Source organism: Argopecten irradians, chromosome 1 (assembly GCF_041381155.1).
Source record: "Argopecten irradians isolate NY chromosome 1, Ai_NY, whole genome shotgun sequence".
In the NCBI taxonomy this organism is placed as follows: Eukaryota; Metazoa; Mollusca; class Bivalvia; order Pectinida; family Pectinidae; genus Argopecten; species Argopecten irradians.
Window position 1 is genome coordinate 25,564,560 of NC_091134.1, and position 21,528 is coordinate 25,586,087.

The 21,528-nt window shown below is 36.3% G+C and overlaps 1 protein-coding gene across 1 annotated transcript; it reads left to right on the plus strand.

Annotated features, from left to right (window-relative positions):
* Nucleotides 1-8,992: 8,992 nt before the first annotated feature.
* On the plus strand, nucleotides 8,993-16,808 carry LOC138321891 (sodium-dependent glucose transporter 1B-like). Its single transcript, XM_069265904.1, has 3 exons — nucleotides 8,993-9,250; nucleotides 12,885-13,176; nucleotides 15,240-16,808. The coding sequence occupies exons 1-3, from the start codon at nucleotides 9,155-9,157 to the stop codon at nucleotides 16,343-16,345; spliced, it is 1,494 nt and encodes a 497-aa protein (XP_069122005.1). The 5' UTR covers nucleotides 8,993-9,154; the 3' UTR covers nucleotides 16,346-16,808.
* Nucleotides 16,809-21,528: the final 4,720 nt, after the last annotated feature.

Genomic DNA, 21,528 nt, shown 5'->3' on the forward strand with positions numbered 1-21,528 from the left:
AATAAGAATTATAAGGCGTTTTCAAAACGGAAAAAATACAAGCAATAACAGACTTTCAGCTTACTTTTTTCACACATGAAGATTTGTTTGTCGAAAAAACATGACGCAGTGGCCCACTTTCCAGCTACTGCTTTCCCACATTGGTGAAAAGCACAGTTCGCAGGCTGATCGGTGCCCCAGTTGGTCCAGGGACAGACTGGATCGAAACCACCCCATGTGTAGGAATCACAGACCACACTGTAGGTCCTTAAGCCGATCCAATAGGTCTCCGATGTACTTTGATAACGACATACAACGTATTTCAATGACAAATAAAATGTTACACTCACAGATCTATAAACATATTTGATTCAATATGGAATTTATCAAACAAGATATGGAATTGTACCTAGATTCATGGTGCATTGTATATTTTAGAATTAAAGCATTGATATTCTAGAAGAGTATATAGGTTCTTTGCTATATGAAAGGGAACATTCTTACGTTTGAAACGGGTTTATGATGTCCAAAAACAGTATGAGAAATGCAAATTTTCCAAATAGTAATTTGCGTAATCTTCACAAAATATTGCAACAATATTTTCAAAATTTAGAACTCGACAATAAGTGTAAAAATGACAATGTTTATTTATTCCGTCTCCGTTTTCGCGTCGTTCCGTAAATGTTCATTACTGATATGCGTTTTAACACATGTTGTGAGCTATCTGGTAATTCTGTTATAATTTCTAACACTTTAATTGTATCTTAATCGAAAGAATGCGTCTTTAATGATACAAACGATAAAACCCAGGTCAAACCACTACCTTAAATAAGTATATTGATAGTAACAGAACTGAATAGCATTATAGTAGAACGGGGAACCAACAATGACGAGAATAACAATTTTGTTAAGTCATCAACATCACTAGCTAAAATCTGTACCTTGTAAACATACATTCAATCAGCGTTTGATGAAGCACAAGCTTTACTTACAGAAAAGTGTGATAATCAGTCATTGCTAGAAGGTCTGCCCATTTGTTACTGTTTTCGATGCGTAACAATTTCTTTGCTTCTTTTTCACACTGAAGCCTTGCATCATTATATGTTGTAAGTGAATTGTGTATTGTAAAGTCAGCAGGGTCTAGAGCATTCACATGTCCTGAAAGTATTGAAATCAATGATGTAATACACGTATATATATAAAAATACTGATACTGAAATTGATGCATAAGTAACAACAATGCAGATTTTGAAATAGCCCAAGTGTAAGTACACCTTTGATTTTGAGTTGTTGATGATCTCTAGTAAGCTTACATTATGTTCCAAAATAAAATATTTTGAACATATATAAAGGTAAATCGGATATTTGGTTTCAAAACAACACAATATGCCTTCGACTACGTCGAGGAAGGCATAACTGAGTTATGTGCTTTTTCGGCGGCGTGTTGTTAACATTTGTATTTAAGTTCCTTTTTTGTAAAGTTTATTACACATGGACAATTAAGGATTAGGATATCGTTGAATAAGTTCTGGCATATTCGGTTTGGGTTTTAGAATTGCTTTAAAGCCTACTTTTTACAAAATTTACCATATCCAATTTTGTCGAAGCTTGATCAAATTATTTGTATTTTTTTGCACTAATCAGTGCACATGGACAAAGATCGGGAAACTATCTATATCTGTTCTGTTGGTTTTTAGTTAAAACCCCAGTTTTTATTCTTTGCTTTAAAATTGAATTGAATTGAATTTGGTCAAGTTGCTCTTTGTAGCATCATTGACAGAGAAAAGCATTGAAACCGGTTCCAGTATTTTGAAGTAAATCAATTTGAGTTACTGAGTTCAACATACACTGTGTATACACTAGAACACTATAAATATGCTATTGACAACAACTGGGGGAAATAATTCACCTGGTTCTACTACGTGTCAGGCTAAAAACCCTTAGAGTCCATAGACGAAAGGAAATTACGAGTTACCCACGAGATAAGAGAACCTGTATCATAAGTATATTTAAATGCACCCATTGTCATATTTGTGTTTAGGTCTATTTAGAATCTGTGCACTAAGGTAAATAGAATACTAATTGATTATAAATACGATATACATACATTACAATTTTAAAGACAAACGTAGAATACAAAGCCCTAATACATCGTAGATAATTGAATATTTCATTTTATAGCACTATCACATTTAGTACTTACGTTGTCTCTGAGTTATTCTATTAATGATTATTGCTGTAATAAATAAACGATAAATAAAAATAAACATGTAAATTGATACTTACCAATAAAGTAGTGTAAAACAAGAAACAGTAAAGGTACTTCCATCTTGATAATCTCAATAGCACCCGCCTTGCCTACGTAATAGATTCTGTCATTATTCAGTTGTCTTTATAGGATATGCTGTCTATGAACGGGGGTCTAGAGCCGTACGGAGACCGGGTATATAAAACTCACTCTATGATGTTTTACCTAATAAAACGTCGATGTTGATTTGCTTCAAGACATTGATAATGAAAACAAACTCGATAACATTTGAACGTTATAGAGATGACATAAGTGAATATTGAATAACCTTTAAAGTCAGAATTCTTTAGTATATTCCATTACCGATCCCACCATCACAGAGCGATAGAAACTTGTTATTTTCAGTGCAATTACAATGGCATCATACCCCTTAACACATTAAATAATTATTCACCAATGAGCCATTACCCTATGGATTCATGGACTATAAAGTTTTTCGGTTTTCATTAGCACACCATGAAATAGTTATACATAATGCAAGCTGATTAGAATAATCCAGCACCTAACTATGCGATTGCTTTGGTAGAGACCGAGGTCCTCTGGCATGGGTTTCGATACCTAGTTATACACGAGAAATGCTTGAAAGACTCGTTTTTAACACCAATAACGGCAAAATTAGAAATAGTGGGTTTGTAGGTACTATAAAACATTAAGAGGATCTATTTTAATCGTGTTGTCGAGCTTTAGATTTGGTTTGTGGTTGGCAATAGTCGTCGTAAACATATGAAAGGGGTGGTTTCATTGCAATTATTTTTGACTGGCAATCTTCATGAGATGTTATATGTAAACATAGTCTGGTTTTTGGAAATGACATTCGAATTTCACCGATGTTTACTTTGTGTATGGCGTGACGTCGCAAGGATTGTAGCTGTTACGTTAAGACCGACCAACCCACCAATGATTTAAGTATGGCGTAATTAAAACAAACTATACAAACCACAAAAAGACGCTCAATACTATGATATTTATTAGCAATGCCGAAGTTAACGTAATTGCATTGTTACTTTGGGACCTTATTTACCACACTAAACACTGCGTAGCTGATATCATCACTGAACTGTGTTGATTTTTTAAGGAGAGACAAGTGGAAACACTGCCGTTGTTTTATATTCCATTGAGTATTTGTCAGGTATAATACCAACCGTCAATCGAAATGAAATTGCTTTCAAGGTTTCACATAAACAAGGGAGTTTGCTAATTACAAATAATCGTCTAACTTAGAGACCAATGTTGTTGTTTTTTTCTTCAATTTTTCTACGAGTGGAACAATCCACAATATACAAACAAAGAAGAGTGTATGAGTCCGACGTCTATTTACTGTTTACGTAATACAATGATCTTCAGAAGAACAGCGGTAGTTGTGAAAGCGCTAGAGAAGGCAGATTCGTTTTAGTTTTGTTTTTAGTATACATTGTATACATATATATATATTTAAAGTACAAAACAACATGAAATATTTGACATGCATCAATTATAGTGGGGGAGGAGAAATAGGTTCCCATGTACCCCTCTGGCAGTTTTTCGAAACATGTTTTTTTTAGGACCGGTATGATGTCTAGTTTCATTTTATGCTTGTTGCCATTGACAACTTATGTCCCATGGGGGTCATATGGCGGCCATCTTGGATTTTAGGTATCGAAAATGGCCAATATGATATATATCCATATATACGCATAAATAGAGAACCAGACAACATTCAGAGGCAAATAAACACATTTTGTGATATGATTGAAACATGCTGAATACGATTAAATCATAATAATAACGTTACGTCTTCTCACTTTTGTGAAATGATGGAAAAATAATGAAATTTTTACCCTTTCCCCACTAACAAATCGATAAATATCCTAATTTTTATCACAAGTAAAAAAATGATGGACAAATCACCTTGAAACAGTCATTTCGAATTGAACCAACCCTTGTGTAAACATATGTGTACTATAAAAAGATAGATCGCATCAATGAGTTCGGAAAAAGAGAGGGACCCCTCCCCCCCTTAAAAATGGCCAAAATGACACATTCGCATATATGCGCATAGCCAGAGAACCAGACAACATTCAGAGGCAAATAAACACATTTTGTGATATGATTGAAACATGCTGAATACGTTTAAATCATAATAATGACGTTACGTCTTTTCACTTTTGTGAAATGACGGGAAAACAATGAAATTTTCGGCTTTTTTCCCTAAAAAATCGATAAATGTCATAGCTTTTATCACAAGTAAAACAATTGATGGACAAATCACCTTGTAACAGTCATTTCGAATTGAACCAACCCTTGTGTAAACATATGTGTACTATAAAAAGATAGATCGCATCAATGAGGTCGGAAAAAGAGAGGGAACCCCCCCATAAAAAAATTAACAAAAAATGGCCAAAATGACACATTCGTATACACGCGCATAGATAGAGAACCAGACAACACACAGAGGCAAATAAACACATTTTTAAATATGATTGAATCATGCTGAATACGATTAAATCATAATAATGACGTTACGTCTTCTCATTTTTGTGAAATGACGGGAAAACAATGAAATTTTCAGCTTTTTTTTCCTAAGAAAATCGATAAATGTCGTAATTTACATCACAAGTAAAATAATTAATGGACAAAACACCTTGTAACAGTCATTTCGAATTGCACTAACCCTTGTGTAAACACATGTGTACTATAAAAAGATGTATCGCATGAGTGAGGTGGGAAAAATAGAGCCCCCCCCCCCCCCCCCCCACACACACACCGAAAAGAAAATGCAGAAGAAAAAAAAATGAAAAAAAAATCAATAAATTAAAACTCCAAATATTCTGTCAACACACATTGTAACAGTCATTCTGAATTGAACTGACTCTTGTCTAAACATATGTGCATTATAAAAGGATATATTTATGGTTTTTAGCAGAAGAAGCGAGATGACCATCAACCCCAATAATTTAAAAAAAAAATCCCGGATCCAGTAAACATCCAAAGGCTAGTTCACATGTTTTATCCATAAATCAGGCAGTTCCCAATAACCGTAATAATTTATTTCTTTTTAGTGAAAACAACTGGGTTCGAATTATTCTCCTTCATTTTTGGATATACCTCCCCATGAAAAAGGTATACCATTGTGATGCCTGCTCGCATAAGTTAAAAACTACAAATACATATAATATCTGCTGAGGAGGAACATTCACAGACTTGGCCGCCACAACGGGATCCTAGGAAAACAGTCAATTAGAATGAGAGGACAGGGGTTGTAGGTAAAAGTCATTGAAAGTAGTCTGACCACGCCAAAAGGCAGCAGACATGATGTCCTGGACCAGGACCCATTATGGGGAGCCAAAGAAGCCGCAAGGGCTCTAACCTCATGGGCCATCTCCTTGAATTTCGCCCCAGATTGATAATTAGACTGCTCATAAGCAATCCTGATCACCTGACATATCCATCTGGAGATGTACTGGAAGGAGCAATCCTGCTGACCCTGTTTAATGGGCAAGAATAGTACATCGCCCCCTTGTTTTATCAAGGGGAAACCTAAGCGTCCGACTGGGACAAAGTTGCCGATCATTCTCCTTCGACTCAATAGAGATTGTGAAGGCAGGATTAGTGAGTAGGGTAACAGAGCTATATCTGGCCCAACGAAGCACGAAAAGTGAATAGATGGATATCACTCCTCCTACGGCCTGAGGCAAAAGCAAGCAGGAAGTCAAAAGTAAAAACCTCAATGGAGACCGACACCAAAGGCTCTTAAGGAGCCCCTTTCAGTAACACAAGTGCTAGATTCCACTGTGGAGCTAACTGCCGTACCCTAGGCCTGCCCAGACTGAACCACCTAATCAAGGCAGACAAAGAGTTGACAGACCCTAACTCTGGTCTACCATGAGAATACAGTACACTGGAAAGAGCCATGCGATAGCCTGCAATAGTACTAGAGGCAAGTTTGCGTTCCATAAACAAATAGAGAAGGGATTCCGCTATCAGCTGGGCAGAGGCCTTGACCTGATCAATCTTCCTGTCGATACACCAATCACAGACGATCTTCCATGACTGTTAGACGGCAGGTGAGGAAGACTAATTGATCGGGCGATGCAAGCTGACACGTCTTAAGAAAAGCCTGACTGAGCGAGGCCTCCTGAGATAGCTTCCACGCTCTTGAATGGATCTTCCGGGACCGAGGCTGGCGCAGGAGATTGGTTCTGAGTGGGAAAATCAGAGGAATATCCACCAACAAACCAGGATTATCTCGGTCACAGGGGCGCTATCAGAAGGAGGGGAAAATGATGTTCCCGAAACTTCTATTAGAACCCTGTCCACAGCCCAAGTCATTTGGTCTGCAACCGGAGAGACAAAAGTGGACAATTAGTGTCGAAGTGGCGAAAAGGTCTATATGAGGTCTGTTCCACACCTAGCAAATGCCATCGAAGATCGGGAGATTTAGCTGCCTTTCTGTCACAACCGGCTTGCGAGCCTGGAAAGAGTATCCGCCAGAACATTCAACCTGTCTGGAAGACGCATGACTAAGAGAGTCAACCGCATTTCCTGACAGAAGAGAAGAACACGAATGACGACGAGGGCACATAGGACGTAGGACTTTGCCACCCATCTTTTCTCTCCAGATACGCGACAACTGTAGACACACAAACCACCTTGGAATGTAGAATCTTCCGAAAAGCCTGCAAAGTCAATCGAACAGCCTTCTCTCCAGCACGTTTGCCGTCGAGGTAAGCCCCCCCCAACCTGTCATCTGTCATCGCTCCAACGATTCCTAGACTCGGTGGAGTATGAGGGAATCGTCGAAATAGAGGTGTACATTTATTTTCCTGGAGTGTTGAAATCCTACGCCAACCTGCAGCAGTTTGATGAAAACCAAAGTAACAGTCGTGATACCGAAAGGATTTAGTTTTGTGGTATTGAGCTGTGCTATACCATCGTGTCTTCAGGACAAAAAAAATCAATGATAATAATTCGAACACAGTGGTACATTTCGTTCTGACACGAGCCGAATATTTATGAAAAATTCTGTGTTTCCAGTTGTTCACTAAAAGGGAGTGGATTATTACGGTTCTAACCACGTTCTAGTTGTAATTGGGGCCGCGATGGCCGATTGGTATGATGTCTCGACATATTTCCACAAGCCCTCCACCTCTGGTAAGCTTGTTCGAATCTACAGGGGCAGTTGCCAGGTATTGACTGCTGGCGGTGTTTTTTTCTCCGGGAACTCCGCCTTTCCTCCACCAATAAACCTGGCACATCCTTACATGACCCTGACTGTTAAAAAATGTAATTGTAGTTTGGAACTGTCTGAATCATAGATCAGGGAATATGTAATTTATGTAATAATAATTATGAGATTTTTTTCTCTATGAGTAGTGTTGGGTATGTCCACGATTCTTCTGCTAAAAAAATCCTTTTAAAATACACATATGTTTACACAAGGATAAGTGGAATTCGAAATGACTGGTACAGGGTGTTTTGTCCATCAAGTGTTTTACTTGTGATAAACATTATGACATTTATCGAATTTTTAGGGGAAAAAAGCTGAAAATTTCATTGTTTTCCCGTCATTCCAAAAATGGAGAAGACGTAACGTCATTATTATGATTTAATCGTATTCAGCATGTTTCAATCATATCAAAAAATGTGTTTATTTGCCTCTGAATGTTGTCTGATTCTCTATCTATGCGCATATATGCGAATGCATCATTTTGGCCATTTTTGATACCTGAATTCAAGATGGCCGCCATATGACCCCCATGGGACATTAGTTGTCAATGGCAACAAGCATAAAATGAAACTAGACATCATACCGGTCCTAAAAAATCATGTTTCGAAAAACTGCCAAAGGGGTACATGGGAACCTATTTCTCCTCCCTCACTATTAGTGCCACATGCGACATATACATATGTATGGGGGATATGAGACCTATGAAAAACCATAACCCATAAAAAATCATATCACCGATGATTGATATTTTTGATAAATTATAGGTTGGTATAAGGATATGAACTGATCATATCTGATAGCATACATGGTCGCAAACTTTAAAATAGGACAAAAATTAGGGAAAAGATAAAACTGAAATTATGAATGAAGAGTAATACGCCGGTCATGGATCAAACCCGTCGGTTCTACACACATGGGTTTTGATATACATGTACGTGTATGTTGTTAAGGAATTTGATTATCTTCTTTGAGTGAAGTTACATGGGTAATTATATGTAAATGGTATTACTTTTATAACGACACACATAATTTTTATTATCAAAATAGCCTTTAAAAAAAACAAAGTATTTGGTAAAGATTTAAAATATGATTACCACTAAACACTGTACGTTTGGAGTAAGTAGGTTATATACTCTGATAACTGTGTTACCGGTCGAATGTATCAGAAGCGAGTTGCTTTAACCCTTATACATGTTACTGATAAGGTACACATTACTCATATGCCACCCGACAGATAGATATTATAGTGGATCATTTCGTGCATATTTACACACAAACATGCAAAAAATGTAGGTTAAGAGACAGAGTGAAATATTAGATGACATGCCTACGTTTCTGTGCGATCTGCAACCCTGTAACCGTTGCGCACCCGATAAGAGAGCAAGGCTCCGTAAGATAAATATCATCATACGTTTAACATTGGGTTTGTTTGCCTAAATAGTAACCGAACTCAGAAACCGCTGTATTCGGTAAATACAATATTCCAAGGTTCATACATATAAACTAAGCCGATAGTCCCGATTGATATATCATCGAAGCAATAGGGGAGACGTAAATGAAACATTTGTTTACATATCTATTTGTAAATCTGGGGTATCTTTCGTGGTTATCAGTGCGACCTGAAGTGCTTTGGAGGCAATTGGCTTTAATCGAAGCGAAGAATGGAGAAAGAGTTGGAAATCGAAGGGCCACCACCTGTACCCAAATGGAAGAAAATCGTAAAAACTTCATTCCTTATTTCAACATGGATCTGTTTGGTATGGAAACAATATTTATTGATTGAGAGTAGCAAATGTATGATATTGTACTGAAAACACATCATTTGCTACCTGAATTTTTGCGACCTGAATTTTGGTTCCTATTCTTATTATGCATATGAGAAGGTATTCAGTACACAGATTTCATTTCGATATTGTGTTCAAACTCAAGAATGCTCAATGTTTTTAATTTCCATTATCAATATACGAGTGCAACTGTTCCGTCTTTGCATATTGCAGAGATAGCTCCCTTTGCGGGTAGGTATCGATTGTTACGTCATTGTTTTGTGAGCGCAATTCACATCGTCTTTTCCGAAATGTATGGCGTTACGCTCACAAACACATGACGTCACAATCAATACCTACCCGCAATGGCAGATAACTCTGTAACATTCGAACATGTGCGTGTAACAAAAGATTCAGCAGGTTATGTAAGTCAGCCTCGTTAATGATTTATGCAAACAGAAAAACACCAGCGCTCGTTAGGTTACATGAATGGTACAGTTGTTCAAAACTCTACATAATATTTACTAATGCTATAGTGTCAATAAATCATTTTTAAACATAGTATTGGTCTAGGTTTGAAGAGAGTAAATTTCAAACATCTAAGCGATATATGATTGCTCGCTGTGACAAACATAGACAGGGTAAATACATGTAACTATAATCAATAACATAACGCATAAATAGTGGTAAGATGTCTTAACAATTTTTTCATCAAAACCCCTTAAATATTATCTTCATGATTGTTGTATATGTATTTTACATAAATCTAGATCTTATTTTCCCATCCTTCACCAATCTGACCTCATTGTGGTTATATACCTGATTGTATCGTACAGTATATGGACCATAGCACCCATTGCCCCTGGTGCTGGAAGTCGAAATAACGTCACTATTGAAGCCCTCGTCAGAGGAGAGTGGACATATTTATAATTGTGGTATGAAAATCACGATCTATACATGTATGCTGCTCTATACTAAACTTTATTAAAAGTTTGTCGTACTGATTTTATTTTCATATCTTCACATCTTATGCAACTTTATTAAAAGTTTGTCTTACTGATTTTATTTTCATATCTTCACATCTTATGCGCCTAAATAAACAGAATTGCTACCATATACGTATTTATACTGACAAACTTTAAAAAAAATAAACAGGATAAAGTGTTTTGTAAAAGTTCTGTAAACCAGCTTTCTTTCGCGGCTATTTAACGTCGCAAAGTTAAATATTCGCGGAATTAACAATTGACTGATAATTCCTATCAATATAAATAATGTACATGTTGTAGACATTAATTCGCGGAGATAAACTTTCGCGAATTTACTTGGATCGCGAAATTTAAGAAAGTAAAACGCACGCAATGAAAGTTGTTTTGCAGTATACGCGTTCTGGGATCAATAAATAACTACACACAATTAACTTAAAACAAGTTGACGTTCTGAGACATGACTTAAGCGTAACAGAGCATTCCATATCAATAAAAGATAGCACACCATTACATTGTAGCTGGTGATCCATTTTGTTTTTTTAATTACTGGATTTACATATTTTACAATACATATTTTTTCCATATTTTTATCAGATGCCCCAAAAAAGTAAAATGTGATAGTATCATTTTAATTGATGTCGATCTCTTGAAAAAAGGAATTATATCGGACGGATAGCTTAATAAGCAGTGTATATATTTATTATCCAAATTGTTCCCACCTGGGAATTAAATTATGTTCCATTTCGGATCTTTATTCATAGAATATATACTTTGATATGTTTTAAACCATAATACATACATTTTTAATTTGTTTACTTAAAGTACATGTCCTAACATGTACAACTATTCGTCTTTACTATGTACATATAGTGTATATAGCTTTATACGATACTGAGGTTCGGTAGATTATAAGCATATTTTGTATGAAATTTCCTTATATAGTGTATACGTATCATATAGCGTATATTATTCATTTATTAAATATGCCAAAATCGTGTTTTATTGATGGGTTACTATCGTCTGAAACTCCTACTCTAAAGGTTTATATAGGATTAACCAAGGGAAATGTGCTGACTTCAGATTTGGTAGATTATGAACATATGTATGAAATGACACTGAATTCATATACAGAATATCACATAAATGTGTCAAAATCTTTTACAGTTATTTTTTTCAAATATGAACAACGTTTGTTTGTTTGTTTATTTGGGGTTTAAAACCATCTTCTAATCTTGCTTTGTCCGAACAATATGGTACCACACTGCATTTCATTGAACACTTGTAAGCTATGCCACACAATATCGTTGTACTGTTGTAAACTGGTCGGCTCTAATTATTTACATTATTCACTTCAAATCGATGACAATATCAACATGAACGGACATAAGCATAATACAGCACATCCTTTAAAATACTATCAGAGCTTTGGTCATGATAATGAAACGAACAAGAATGCTCCGCAGTATATTAGGGATTATTTGTTTGTTCCATTCTTGATTTCGTTTTTATGGAACAATATAGTATGGTGTAAACCAAATGACTTTCGCGGCTACTTTCCTTTCCGTGGTCTTGTCTAACGGCCTTTGCGACGATTTAATGTCACAATTGACGTTAATGAAGCTGTATTGTAACTTTAGTTGAACCATTTTAGCTGCGATTTAATGTCACATCAGGTTAATGAAGCTGTATTGTAACTTTAGTTGAACCATTTTAGCAGCGATTTAATGTCGCAACAGGTTAATGAAGCTGTATTGTAACTTTAGTTGAACCATTTTAGCAGCGATTTAATGTCGCAACAGGTTAATGTAGCTTTATTGTAACTTTAGTTGAACCATTTTAGCAGCGATTTAATGTTGCAACAGATTAATGTAATGAAGCTTTATTGTAACTTTAGTCGGACCATTTTAGCAGCGATTTAATGTCGCAACAGGTTAATGAAGCTTTATTGTAACTTTAGTCGGACCATTTTAGCTGCGATTTAATCTCATGGGAAAATACACATGTAAGCTAACAGTAACAATGAATTAATCTCTCTGAACCATGAAGTACCTAGAAAAATTTCATGTTGCTCAATATGTTGATAGTCTGGCAAAATAAAACCGGTATTCTTCAAATATGTTGAGGACGGCACCATATCAATTTAATCAGTAAATACAAGGCACATGTCATCTAAAAGTTGCTAATGTAAGCCAAAAACTATTTTTCTTTGAATTTAATTTTATTTACTCCTTTATCAAATGACTTTGAGATACCTCCTCTGTTAAAAACCAACACATAACTTATTATCAGCTTTCCTGAATAATGTTTAGTTAGATTTTCTAATAAAATGCCTACAGGTTCCTTATCAACAATCACCAAACGATATAAGTTATGGATAGCTCAGGGAGCATCACTAAACACTTTAAAACAATATCATTTTAATCTCAATATGAAACCCGTTTGACTAGCGTCGTCTTTGATGTACGTGTCTATTGTATCCTTAATTCTTATTTGCACTGTATACCAAACATTTCCTACGGCTTTTGTTTGGTTTTTTTATTGCAAGACATAATAGGTTTTGCGATGTGGTCGTTCTGATATTCTGTTGAACAGTTCTGTTATATATATATATATATATATATATTATATAATTTCTCATTCAGGGTCTGACTCTGGAGATAACTGGACCAACTCTAAAGGATTTGATGCTGAAGACTGATGGTAGTTACGAGGATGTGAGTCGAGCTATATCTGGTCGGAGTGTGGGGTTCTTTATAGGGGCAGCCATTGGTGGTGTTCTGGTGGACGCGTTTCATCCCTATTGTAACCTCATGATAGCTGTCTGCCTAGATGGTATTGCTATAGTAACCACAATCGCTCCGTATATGACCAGTGTTAACGTCGTGTGGGCACTGTTTGTACTAGCAGGGACATTTGAAGGCATCATCAATATTTGTGAGTATCAATTTAATATTAACTTATTATATTATTTTGTCTTGACTTCCTACTTTTCATAACCAAAGTTTCATCATGATAGCATCTTGCGTCATTCAGTATGTGTTTAAGGTACCAAATGGGCATAACTTGTTCCAACCTAATAAAATCTTTATATTTTAATTAAGAATAGAACGTATCAACGTAAAACTAATACATGCATCAAGGCCACAAACACAGACTACTTACAAGAATGTGATCCTGAGGAGTAAGCGTTTACTTGCTCATTGATTATACACTTTGATCAACCAAAGTATCCAGAACGAGTCAATTAGTAACCAGGGTGAGTTAATAATAAGGGCGAGTAAATAACCAAGGCGAGTCTATAAGTAACCAGGGCGAGTTAATAACCAAGGCGAGTCTATAAGTAACCAGGGCGAGTTAATAACCAAGGCGAGTCTATAAGTAACCAGTGCGAGTTAATAACCAAGGCGAATCTATAAGTAACCAGGGCGAGTTAATAACCAAGGCGAGTCTATAAGTAACCAGAGCGAGTTAATAATAAGGGCGAGTCTATAAGTAACCAGGGCGAGTTAATAACCAAGGCGAGTCTATAAGTAACCAGGGCGAGTTAATAACCAAGGCGAGTCTATAAGTAACCAGGGCGAGTTAATAACCAAGGCGAGTCTATAAGTAACCAGGGTGAGTTAATAACCAAGGCGAGTCTATAAGTAACCAGGGCGAGTTAATAACCAAGGCGAGTCTATAAGTAACCAGGGCAAGTTAATAATAAGGGCGAGTCTATAAGTAACCAGGGCGAGTAAATAACCAAGGCGAGTCTATTAGTAACCAGAGCGAGTTAATAATAAGGGCGAGTCTATAAGTAACCAGGGCGAGTTAATAACCAAGGCGAGTCTATAAGTAACCAGGGCGAGTTAATAACCAAGGCGAGTCTATAAGTAACCAGGGCGAGTTAATAACCAAGGCGAGTCTATAAGTAACCAGGGCGAGTTAATAACCAAGGCGAGTCTATAAGTAACCAGGGCGAGTTAATAACCAAAGCGAGTCTATAAGTAACCAGTGCGAGTTAATAACCAAGGCGAGTCTATAAGTAACCAGGGTGAGTTAATAACCAAGGCGAGTCTATAAGTAACCAGGGTGAGTTAATAACCAAGGCGAGTCTATAAGTAACCAGGGCAAGTTAATAATAAGGGCGAGTCTATAAGTAACCAGGGCGAGTCTATAAGTAACCAGGGCGAGTAAATAACCAAGGCGAGTCTATAAGTAACCAGGGCGAGTTAATAATGAGGGCGAGTCTATAAGTAACAAGGGCGAGTTAATAACCAAGGCGAGTCTATAAGTAACCAGGGCAAGTTAATAATAAGGGCGAGTCTATAAGTAACCAGGGCGAGTAAATAACCAAGGCGAGTCTATAAGTAACCAGGGCGAGTTAATAACCAAGGCGAGTCTATAAGTAACCAGGGCGAGTTAATAACCAAGGCGAGTCTATAAGTAACCAGGGCGAGTTAATAACCAAGGCGAGTCTATAAGTAACCAGGGCGAGTTAATAACAAAGGCGAGTCTATAAGTAACCAGTCTAACTTATTTATTGTTGAGTACAACATCTTCTTTTTAGATTTTGTCCTCTAGTGTGTTAGACTGTTAGGCCTACGGTGTTCATTCACGAGCAACATATCGACCCATTCCTTTAACATCGTCGCCGCTTCTGTCAATCTAATTGGGGAAACAAGCTACATACATGTATATCAATCATTATTCAAACCTCTCTGTAAATAGTAATCTATCCTATTGGCAATATGCATGTACGATGTATGAAGGATGAGTAGAGATGAAATAACGCAATTTCATTGATAAATATGCCATTGTTGCAGAACACCTTAGATGAGACATTGGTAAATCTCAAAATAATAAATGACAAAATGTATCGTTTAAAATGTCATTTTCTATCCAAAATACACATTTAGATATACCTGTAAAACAACTCTTTATTAGTAAAAACAGAACATTTTCAAACAGAACATTTATAGTTGATTAACCACACCTTAACATTTATATTGTTATAGCGGGACAGAAGTTGATATTGGACATGTGGTTGGACAAAGCTTCCTCACCAATGCATGCCCTTCACTTGGGTTTCGGTATTGGATCGTTTATCGTACCAGAATTAGCTAACCCTTTCCTGGCTGTGCCGGCGCCGACACTGAGTACATCAGGAGCTAACGCAACATCAAATGCGACGCAGAGTTATTCAAGTTCGATGACGTCTACTGCGTCTACCATGGAACCTCCATCTACGACAATAGAGTATGAGAAAGGATCACGTATAGAATGGGTCTATCTCATTGTCTCCATTATAACGGTTAGTTTGTCTGTTGTGTTTTATTTCTACCAGTACAACTCGCTCAAATCGAAAACAAAGTCCAGTAACGATAGCGATATAAAGGAAAAGAGCTCCAAAATAAAGGAAGATCAAAAGGAGTCCGGCTTTTTTGTGAATAAGTTCAAGTCTTTCGTGAAAATCGCTGATCCTGGAAGTTGTATAGGTGGACGGAGGGTGTATGGAATTGTCATCTTCATGTTCCTCTTCTTATTCTTCTTTACGGTTGTTGGAGGCGAGCGTATTTACGGAAAGTTCGTACGAACCTACGCAATAGATGAGCTGAAATTCGATGGTGATGAAGCAACGCTACTTAACACGGCCTTCTGGATCAGTTTTTCGTTTGGAAGGTTTTCCGGCTTTGTTACAGCGAGGTGGATTTCTATCCGTGTTTTGATGATCATTGAAGCTTGTGGGTGTCTCGTTACAGCAGCTATTCTGAACATTTTCGCTTACGACAGTCACACCTTATTCTGGGTGTTCTCAATGCCGATGGGATTCTTCATTGCACCGTTGTTCCCTACCGGTATTGCCTGGGGAGATTTTCACGTGGAAATGACTGGAATGGCCATCACGTTTTGTCTTCTAGGTGGAGCTCTTGGTGGAGTGTCGTACATGTGGATTATTGGGTATCTCTACGAAAACTATGGTTACCGCACATTTTTATACCTAACTGGTGGATTTGGAGCTTGTATTACATTGTTTGCCTTCATTTTATTATTTGTTGGCTGTGGTCAAGGAAACAGATTCAAAAACAATGTCGAAGATTCTGAAGTTGAAGTTGCAAACTAAAAAATTTAGACATATTTCTCAACTAAGTTTCGTTTTGACAATTGATAAAAAGCCAAAAAACATTGACAAAATTTGCAGTCGGAAATAGCAAAGGATTCAGGGTTAGGAACTTTCCTACTTTGTGACAACAATTAGACCTTTTATACAAGAGAAACACTATTTTTGGCGGAATTACAATTTTGAAAAAGAAGACTCATATTTCAAAATTCACCTTCCATGCTCAACTGAGTGCACTTCCCTGTTTTCAAAACCCTATATCCACTTCATGTGCTATGATTAATTCCAGAAGCAGCATGCTATGAAATGTTCTGAAGTTTATTGAACGTACGTATTTGTAATAGTTAAAAAACTGTGGCGATTTATTAACACTTACGAACTCATTCCATAAGTATTTTAGATTAGAAAGAGGCTAGATACTTGTATGTAGACATTTTGATGACATGAATAAAAAGACTTAACAGGATTCGTGTTTGGCGTATCGTTTTCAATACATTATACTTGTATTTTTGTAGGCGTTTTACGTTTTATACGCCTCACTAACAGATATTCCATTGAAGGATATTCTCAGATTTGTAGGCGTAGGTCGTTGAAAAAAATCACTGAACCTTTCGTCAGTATCTGTCATCTGTCTCTACTGGCGAGCGAATTAAAAAAGATAACGAATTGTGTAATTGGCCTCTCTACACTGGTAAATGCCGTATCTGTGGACATCAGTCAAATGTGAAATCAACATGTGTCATTAGAATATATATACATGTTTATTATATGACTGGTGCTTTTGCTGTATTTTGATTGGCCAATACGTTTCTCAGAAGTATTCATCAACTGCGATATCAACCCCGAAATCGGCGGCAAAAAGCACGCGAGGTTACTGGACTCAGTCCAGATACCTCTCGCGAGTCCAGTAACCTGTGTCAAAAATAGATCGAGGAAAACTCCCTTGAAATGTGACGTCATAATCACTTTTGACGTCAAGTCGTACCCAAATATAGCGTAACAGGAGTTTCCCTCATTCAATGACGTCGGAATAATCTATTGTGACGTCAATATTATAGTCGGCAACATAAATGGCGGAAGGCAGCAAGTTTACTGCGATCAACGGTGACAACTGCAAACTTCAATTTATGGAAAACGTTCAAGAATGCCAGACTGGCTGCAGTTGATACAATATTCCAGTTCTACCAGTCTAAACCGTTAGCAAGAAGCATTTGGATATTTACCATATACTACATGTAATTGCTTTTGTAAACAGAAAGTTTGCAAATATCATCTTGTTTTTTTTTTGTAGATTTTAAAGTCTTTTTGAAGAGCCGGGTTAATATCATGTAAGTGTCATATAATAAAACAGTTATCGACCTATTTTCAGGTGGATACGGTGAGTTATCAACCCTCGAAAATGATATAACCCTCGGCCTCCGGCCTCCGGATATATCACTTACTCGGGTTGATAACTCACCGTATCCACCTGAAAATAGGTCGATAATTGTATAATATTTATCACATAATCAGTCTGATATCCAGTGATTTCGCCCGTATAATATTTTTGCATATGTCACTAGTGTATTATGACCTGAAGCGATATTCCGTGACTGGAAATTCATTGTGACGTCAAGACAGAAACAAAAAAATGACGTCAGAAAAAGTGACGTGACTGCAGGATTTCGAGGACGGCAGAACAAAATGGCGGCTCCGCTGGATTTTTCTAATACATTTTGACATGAGAGTCTTTAAAATGTAGGTGTTTGTAGTTATGTGATAAAAAAAGTATCTGGAATTTGTGTCATATGACATCTTATGAAACTCGTCTCGAAGTTTTAATTTTGCCGAAGCTCGGAAAAATAAAAACTCGTTTCATAAAATCTCAACATTTGCAACATGGAAAAATGTTTTAACTGTTTACGTTCTATTTTCCATCAGTTCAGACTCTCGCCATGGGATTTTAGTAATTATCAAATAGTATTGACGGCATTGTGACAAACATAATGCACTTGTTGTTTTGTTTTTCGTTCATTACCAACATTGAATATTCAGGTAAATATTCCCAAACGACTGATAAACTTAATAATCTTTGTTTTAATTACTGTATTGTGTGTAATATAATCCGGTGACGGCTATTTACTCAATTGAGTAGTGCGATTAGGTTATTTTTAAATCGCATACTGACACAACATGTTATTGCCAACGAACGGGGACTTAATGTGTACTAAAAGTAATTAATTTATTAAAATCGATAAACTCTCGAAGGTAACAGTTCAGTTTCGGACAATACTAATTCAATGTTGGTATGAAGATGTAATAATATTTGCGTAAAACTATAACCCGTATCTTTCGCAACTGACACTTCAAGCAAAAGGTATTTTGACATGGTCAATATGTTGGTCAATTTCAACTCATGTATAAAGCCAGTCGATCAACACCGTGACATGCAGAATGATTAATAAATGCAGTCGTTGATTCTGTAAATCACTTTATATCCGTGTATACTACATTTCCCGTCATACATGAATTTGCTATCATGGTTCGTTAAGTATATTCACATATTGTAATTACTAGTAATTTTTTACATTTGACTTGGCGTTTGAGCTCTTTCACAAAATACGCGAAAATAAGTTTTTCTCGAACATTAATTTGTAAACAGTATTTGTCGTGGGCCATTGACCTTTGACATTATCGTTAACTGTATGATAGGCCTTAACTTTATTCATATCAGCACCTGGTATGGCTCTGAACACTAAGGATTAGAAGGATTTTAAGACGATCTGCTGAAAGTACAAGTATTGATTTCCTCGCTTTGTCCAACAAGATAAATGTAGATCAATGTGAATTTGCAATGAAGCTATCATAAACTTCATTAACTAGCTAAATGATGAAATTTAGGAGTCACATTTTTTTATTTAAACATATTTCATTGTGATATTTTATATGGGCGCATGTTTTCCATCTTATTTGAGCTGATAGTGGAGTCGCTATCGACAGCAAATCAACAAATATACCGCAGCCTTCCAAAACACACCACACACTACATACACGCTATACACCGCATACATGGGAGACCTCCTTACATGACCCTGGCTGTTAATAGGACGTAGATTTAATCAAGCAAACTAGCAAATCAATACATTATGCTTAGGTAACTGAAAAAATAAATAAAAAGACAACTCGATAATGGTCAACTCCATACATGGATTCGCATGTCTATACAAAAGACACAATGACTATACCAAGCAGGCCACGTCATCTTATCAATCATATGAAATCAACAGAAAATGTAAAAAGGAGAGCTACCTAGATTTTACCTAGAATAGCAATTTTTCCGTACCCTAGACGCTTTAAGATTATATTTCTTATTTGGTTCTGCAGTCCCTCTCGCATCGATAACAAGCAGAAAAAGAAAGGTTGATAACGTAATCACACGTCTTATTTATGAGTGCAAACACTTGTTTATCAATTCGTGTCGTCTGGTGAAGTGTACATTTTGCGAATAGGTTATTAAAACATAACCTTGAAACATAAATACATATGTAGTATAGACAAATGGCATATGTTAAAAATAAACTGTCACTGTGCCTGTGTTGGAGTCCCCAACATCACATCAGTCATTTATCCCTGTATATGTCAATAGAGAGTCCAAGTTTCATTAACATAGGTATCAGTAACGTCTTTAGAGAGTCCAAGTAAATTAAGTGACACAAGAGCAACAACTCATACTAAACCTAGCGCGTAGTATATATCACAACGGAATTTCTGGTAGTTGTAATATTTTCCTTGGCGCGGTATAAAATCCAAAGACATTGATAAGTTGTTCAAGTACAAATTTATTAAATCACTTTTCTATGAGTCGGAAGGCGATTTCCGGAGTGTCCGAAAATCGACCCGTAGAGACCGAGCTCTAGATCCAAACTGATAACAAAATATGAGACATGGAATTAATGTACAATTGATACAATGGGTGACACCTGGCATGTATATGACTCTATTATGACTGGTCGGTACTCGGACAGGTGAGATAATTAGCTTATCTATTGTCTGAGTCGTACGTGTCATAGTACTAGTAAGACCAGTTTGGATAATTAACTTCAAAGGGTAGATGAGTTATAAAAACATAATGAATAAATTACAATAAACCATGTGTTATATATAGAGTAATTAACTGAAACAGAGTGAATAGATACATGTACAAAATGTAGCTTTAAAATATCATGTCACAAGAAGAAAATAAAGTTACGAAAGATTGTGGAAATCAAATTAAATAATACTGAATTAAAATTTTAACCAATGTTCAAAAAATACATAAAGTAGCACTAATATCATAAAATTCTTCATGATAAATATATGCCATACCGAATGGTATTTATATGCAATATATTAGAAGTTTCACCAGTTTCTATATGATCAAATAACTATGCTGTGGTATTATATACCAGTAATAACATATACATCGTGACGTAAACAACGAATTAAAGGACCGGGTGTTTCTGTCGCTGATCGCTTGTAATATACGCATTAGCCAACTAACCTTAGAAATCACTTTCGCTGACGATTGATAAATTAGACATGAAAATACACGTACATTTAAAAGTAAAAAAATAATAATTTGACGAATTCAGGACAAACACAAACAAATCCACTAATAAAAAGAAATAAATTTAGCATTAGTCTGGTTGAAGCTGTATGCCCACAAGCTTTATAACACTAATGACAAAAATATTTTTTAATCAAGGGGGCAAATAAAATAGTCTGTCTTAGCATGTATGGTATGATGGCAATATTAATTGGTGACACAACTAAAAAAGTAGATCGGGTCATAGTTCAGAGCACTTGTCAACATAGGAGTTATATAAAAAACACATATAACTTTGGGCATACAGATATGTTATTGGTTGTACGGTTATCTGAGATTTGAAAAAGAAAACCTGGTTTTGGAAAATGTCTTATTGTTATTCTTTTAACTCGAATAAGTTTTCATGACCTTTTGAGATGAAACAAAAAAAATAAAATAATGCAATTAGTCACTGATATGGTAGCCGGAAAATCACCTCACGATCCTTACAAACTGGATTAACCTCAAATTCAAAGCCGATTATAAATGTTTCCAACGTACGCCACAGGATTGTAGCTCTGCAATTAATCTCTGAGAGTAGGTTTTCATACACAGACAATAATGTATTAAGAAGCTTGTTGAA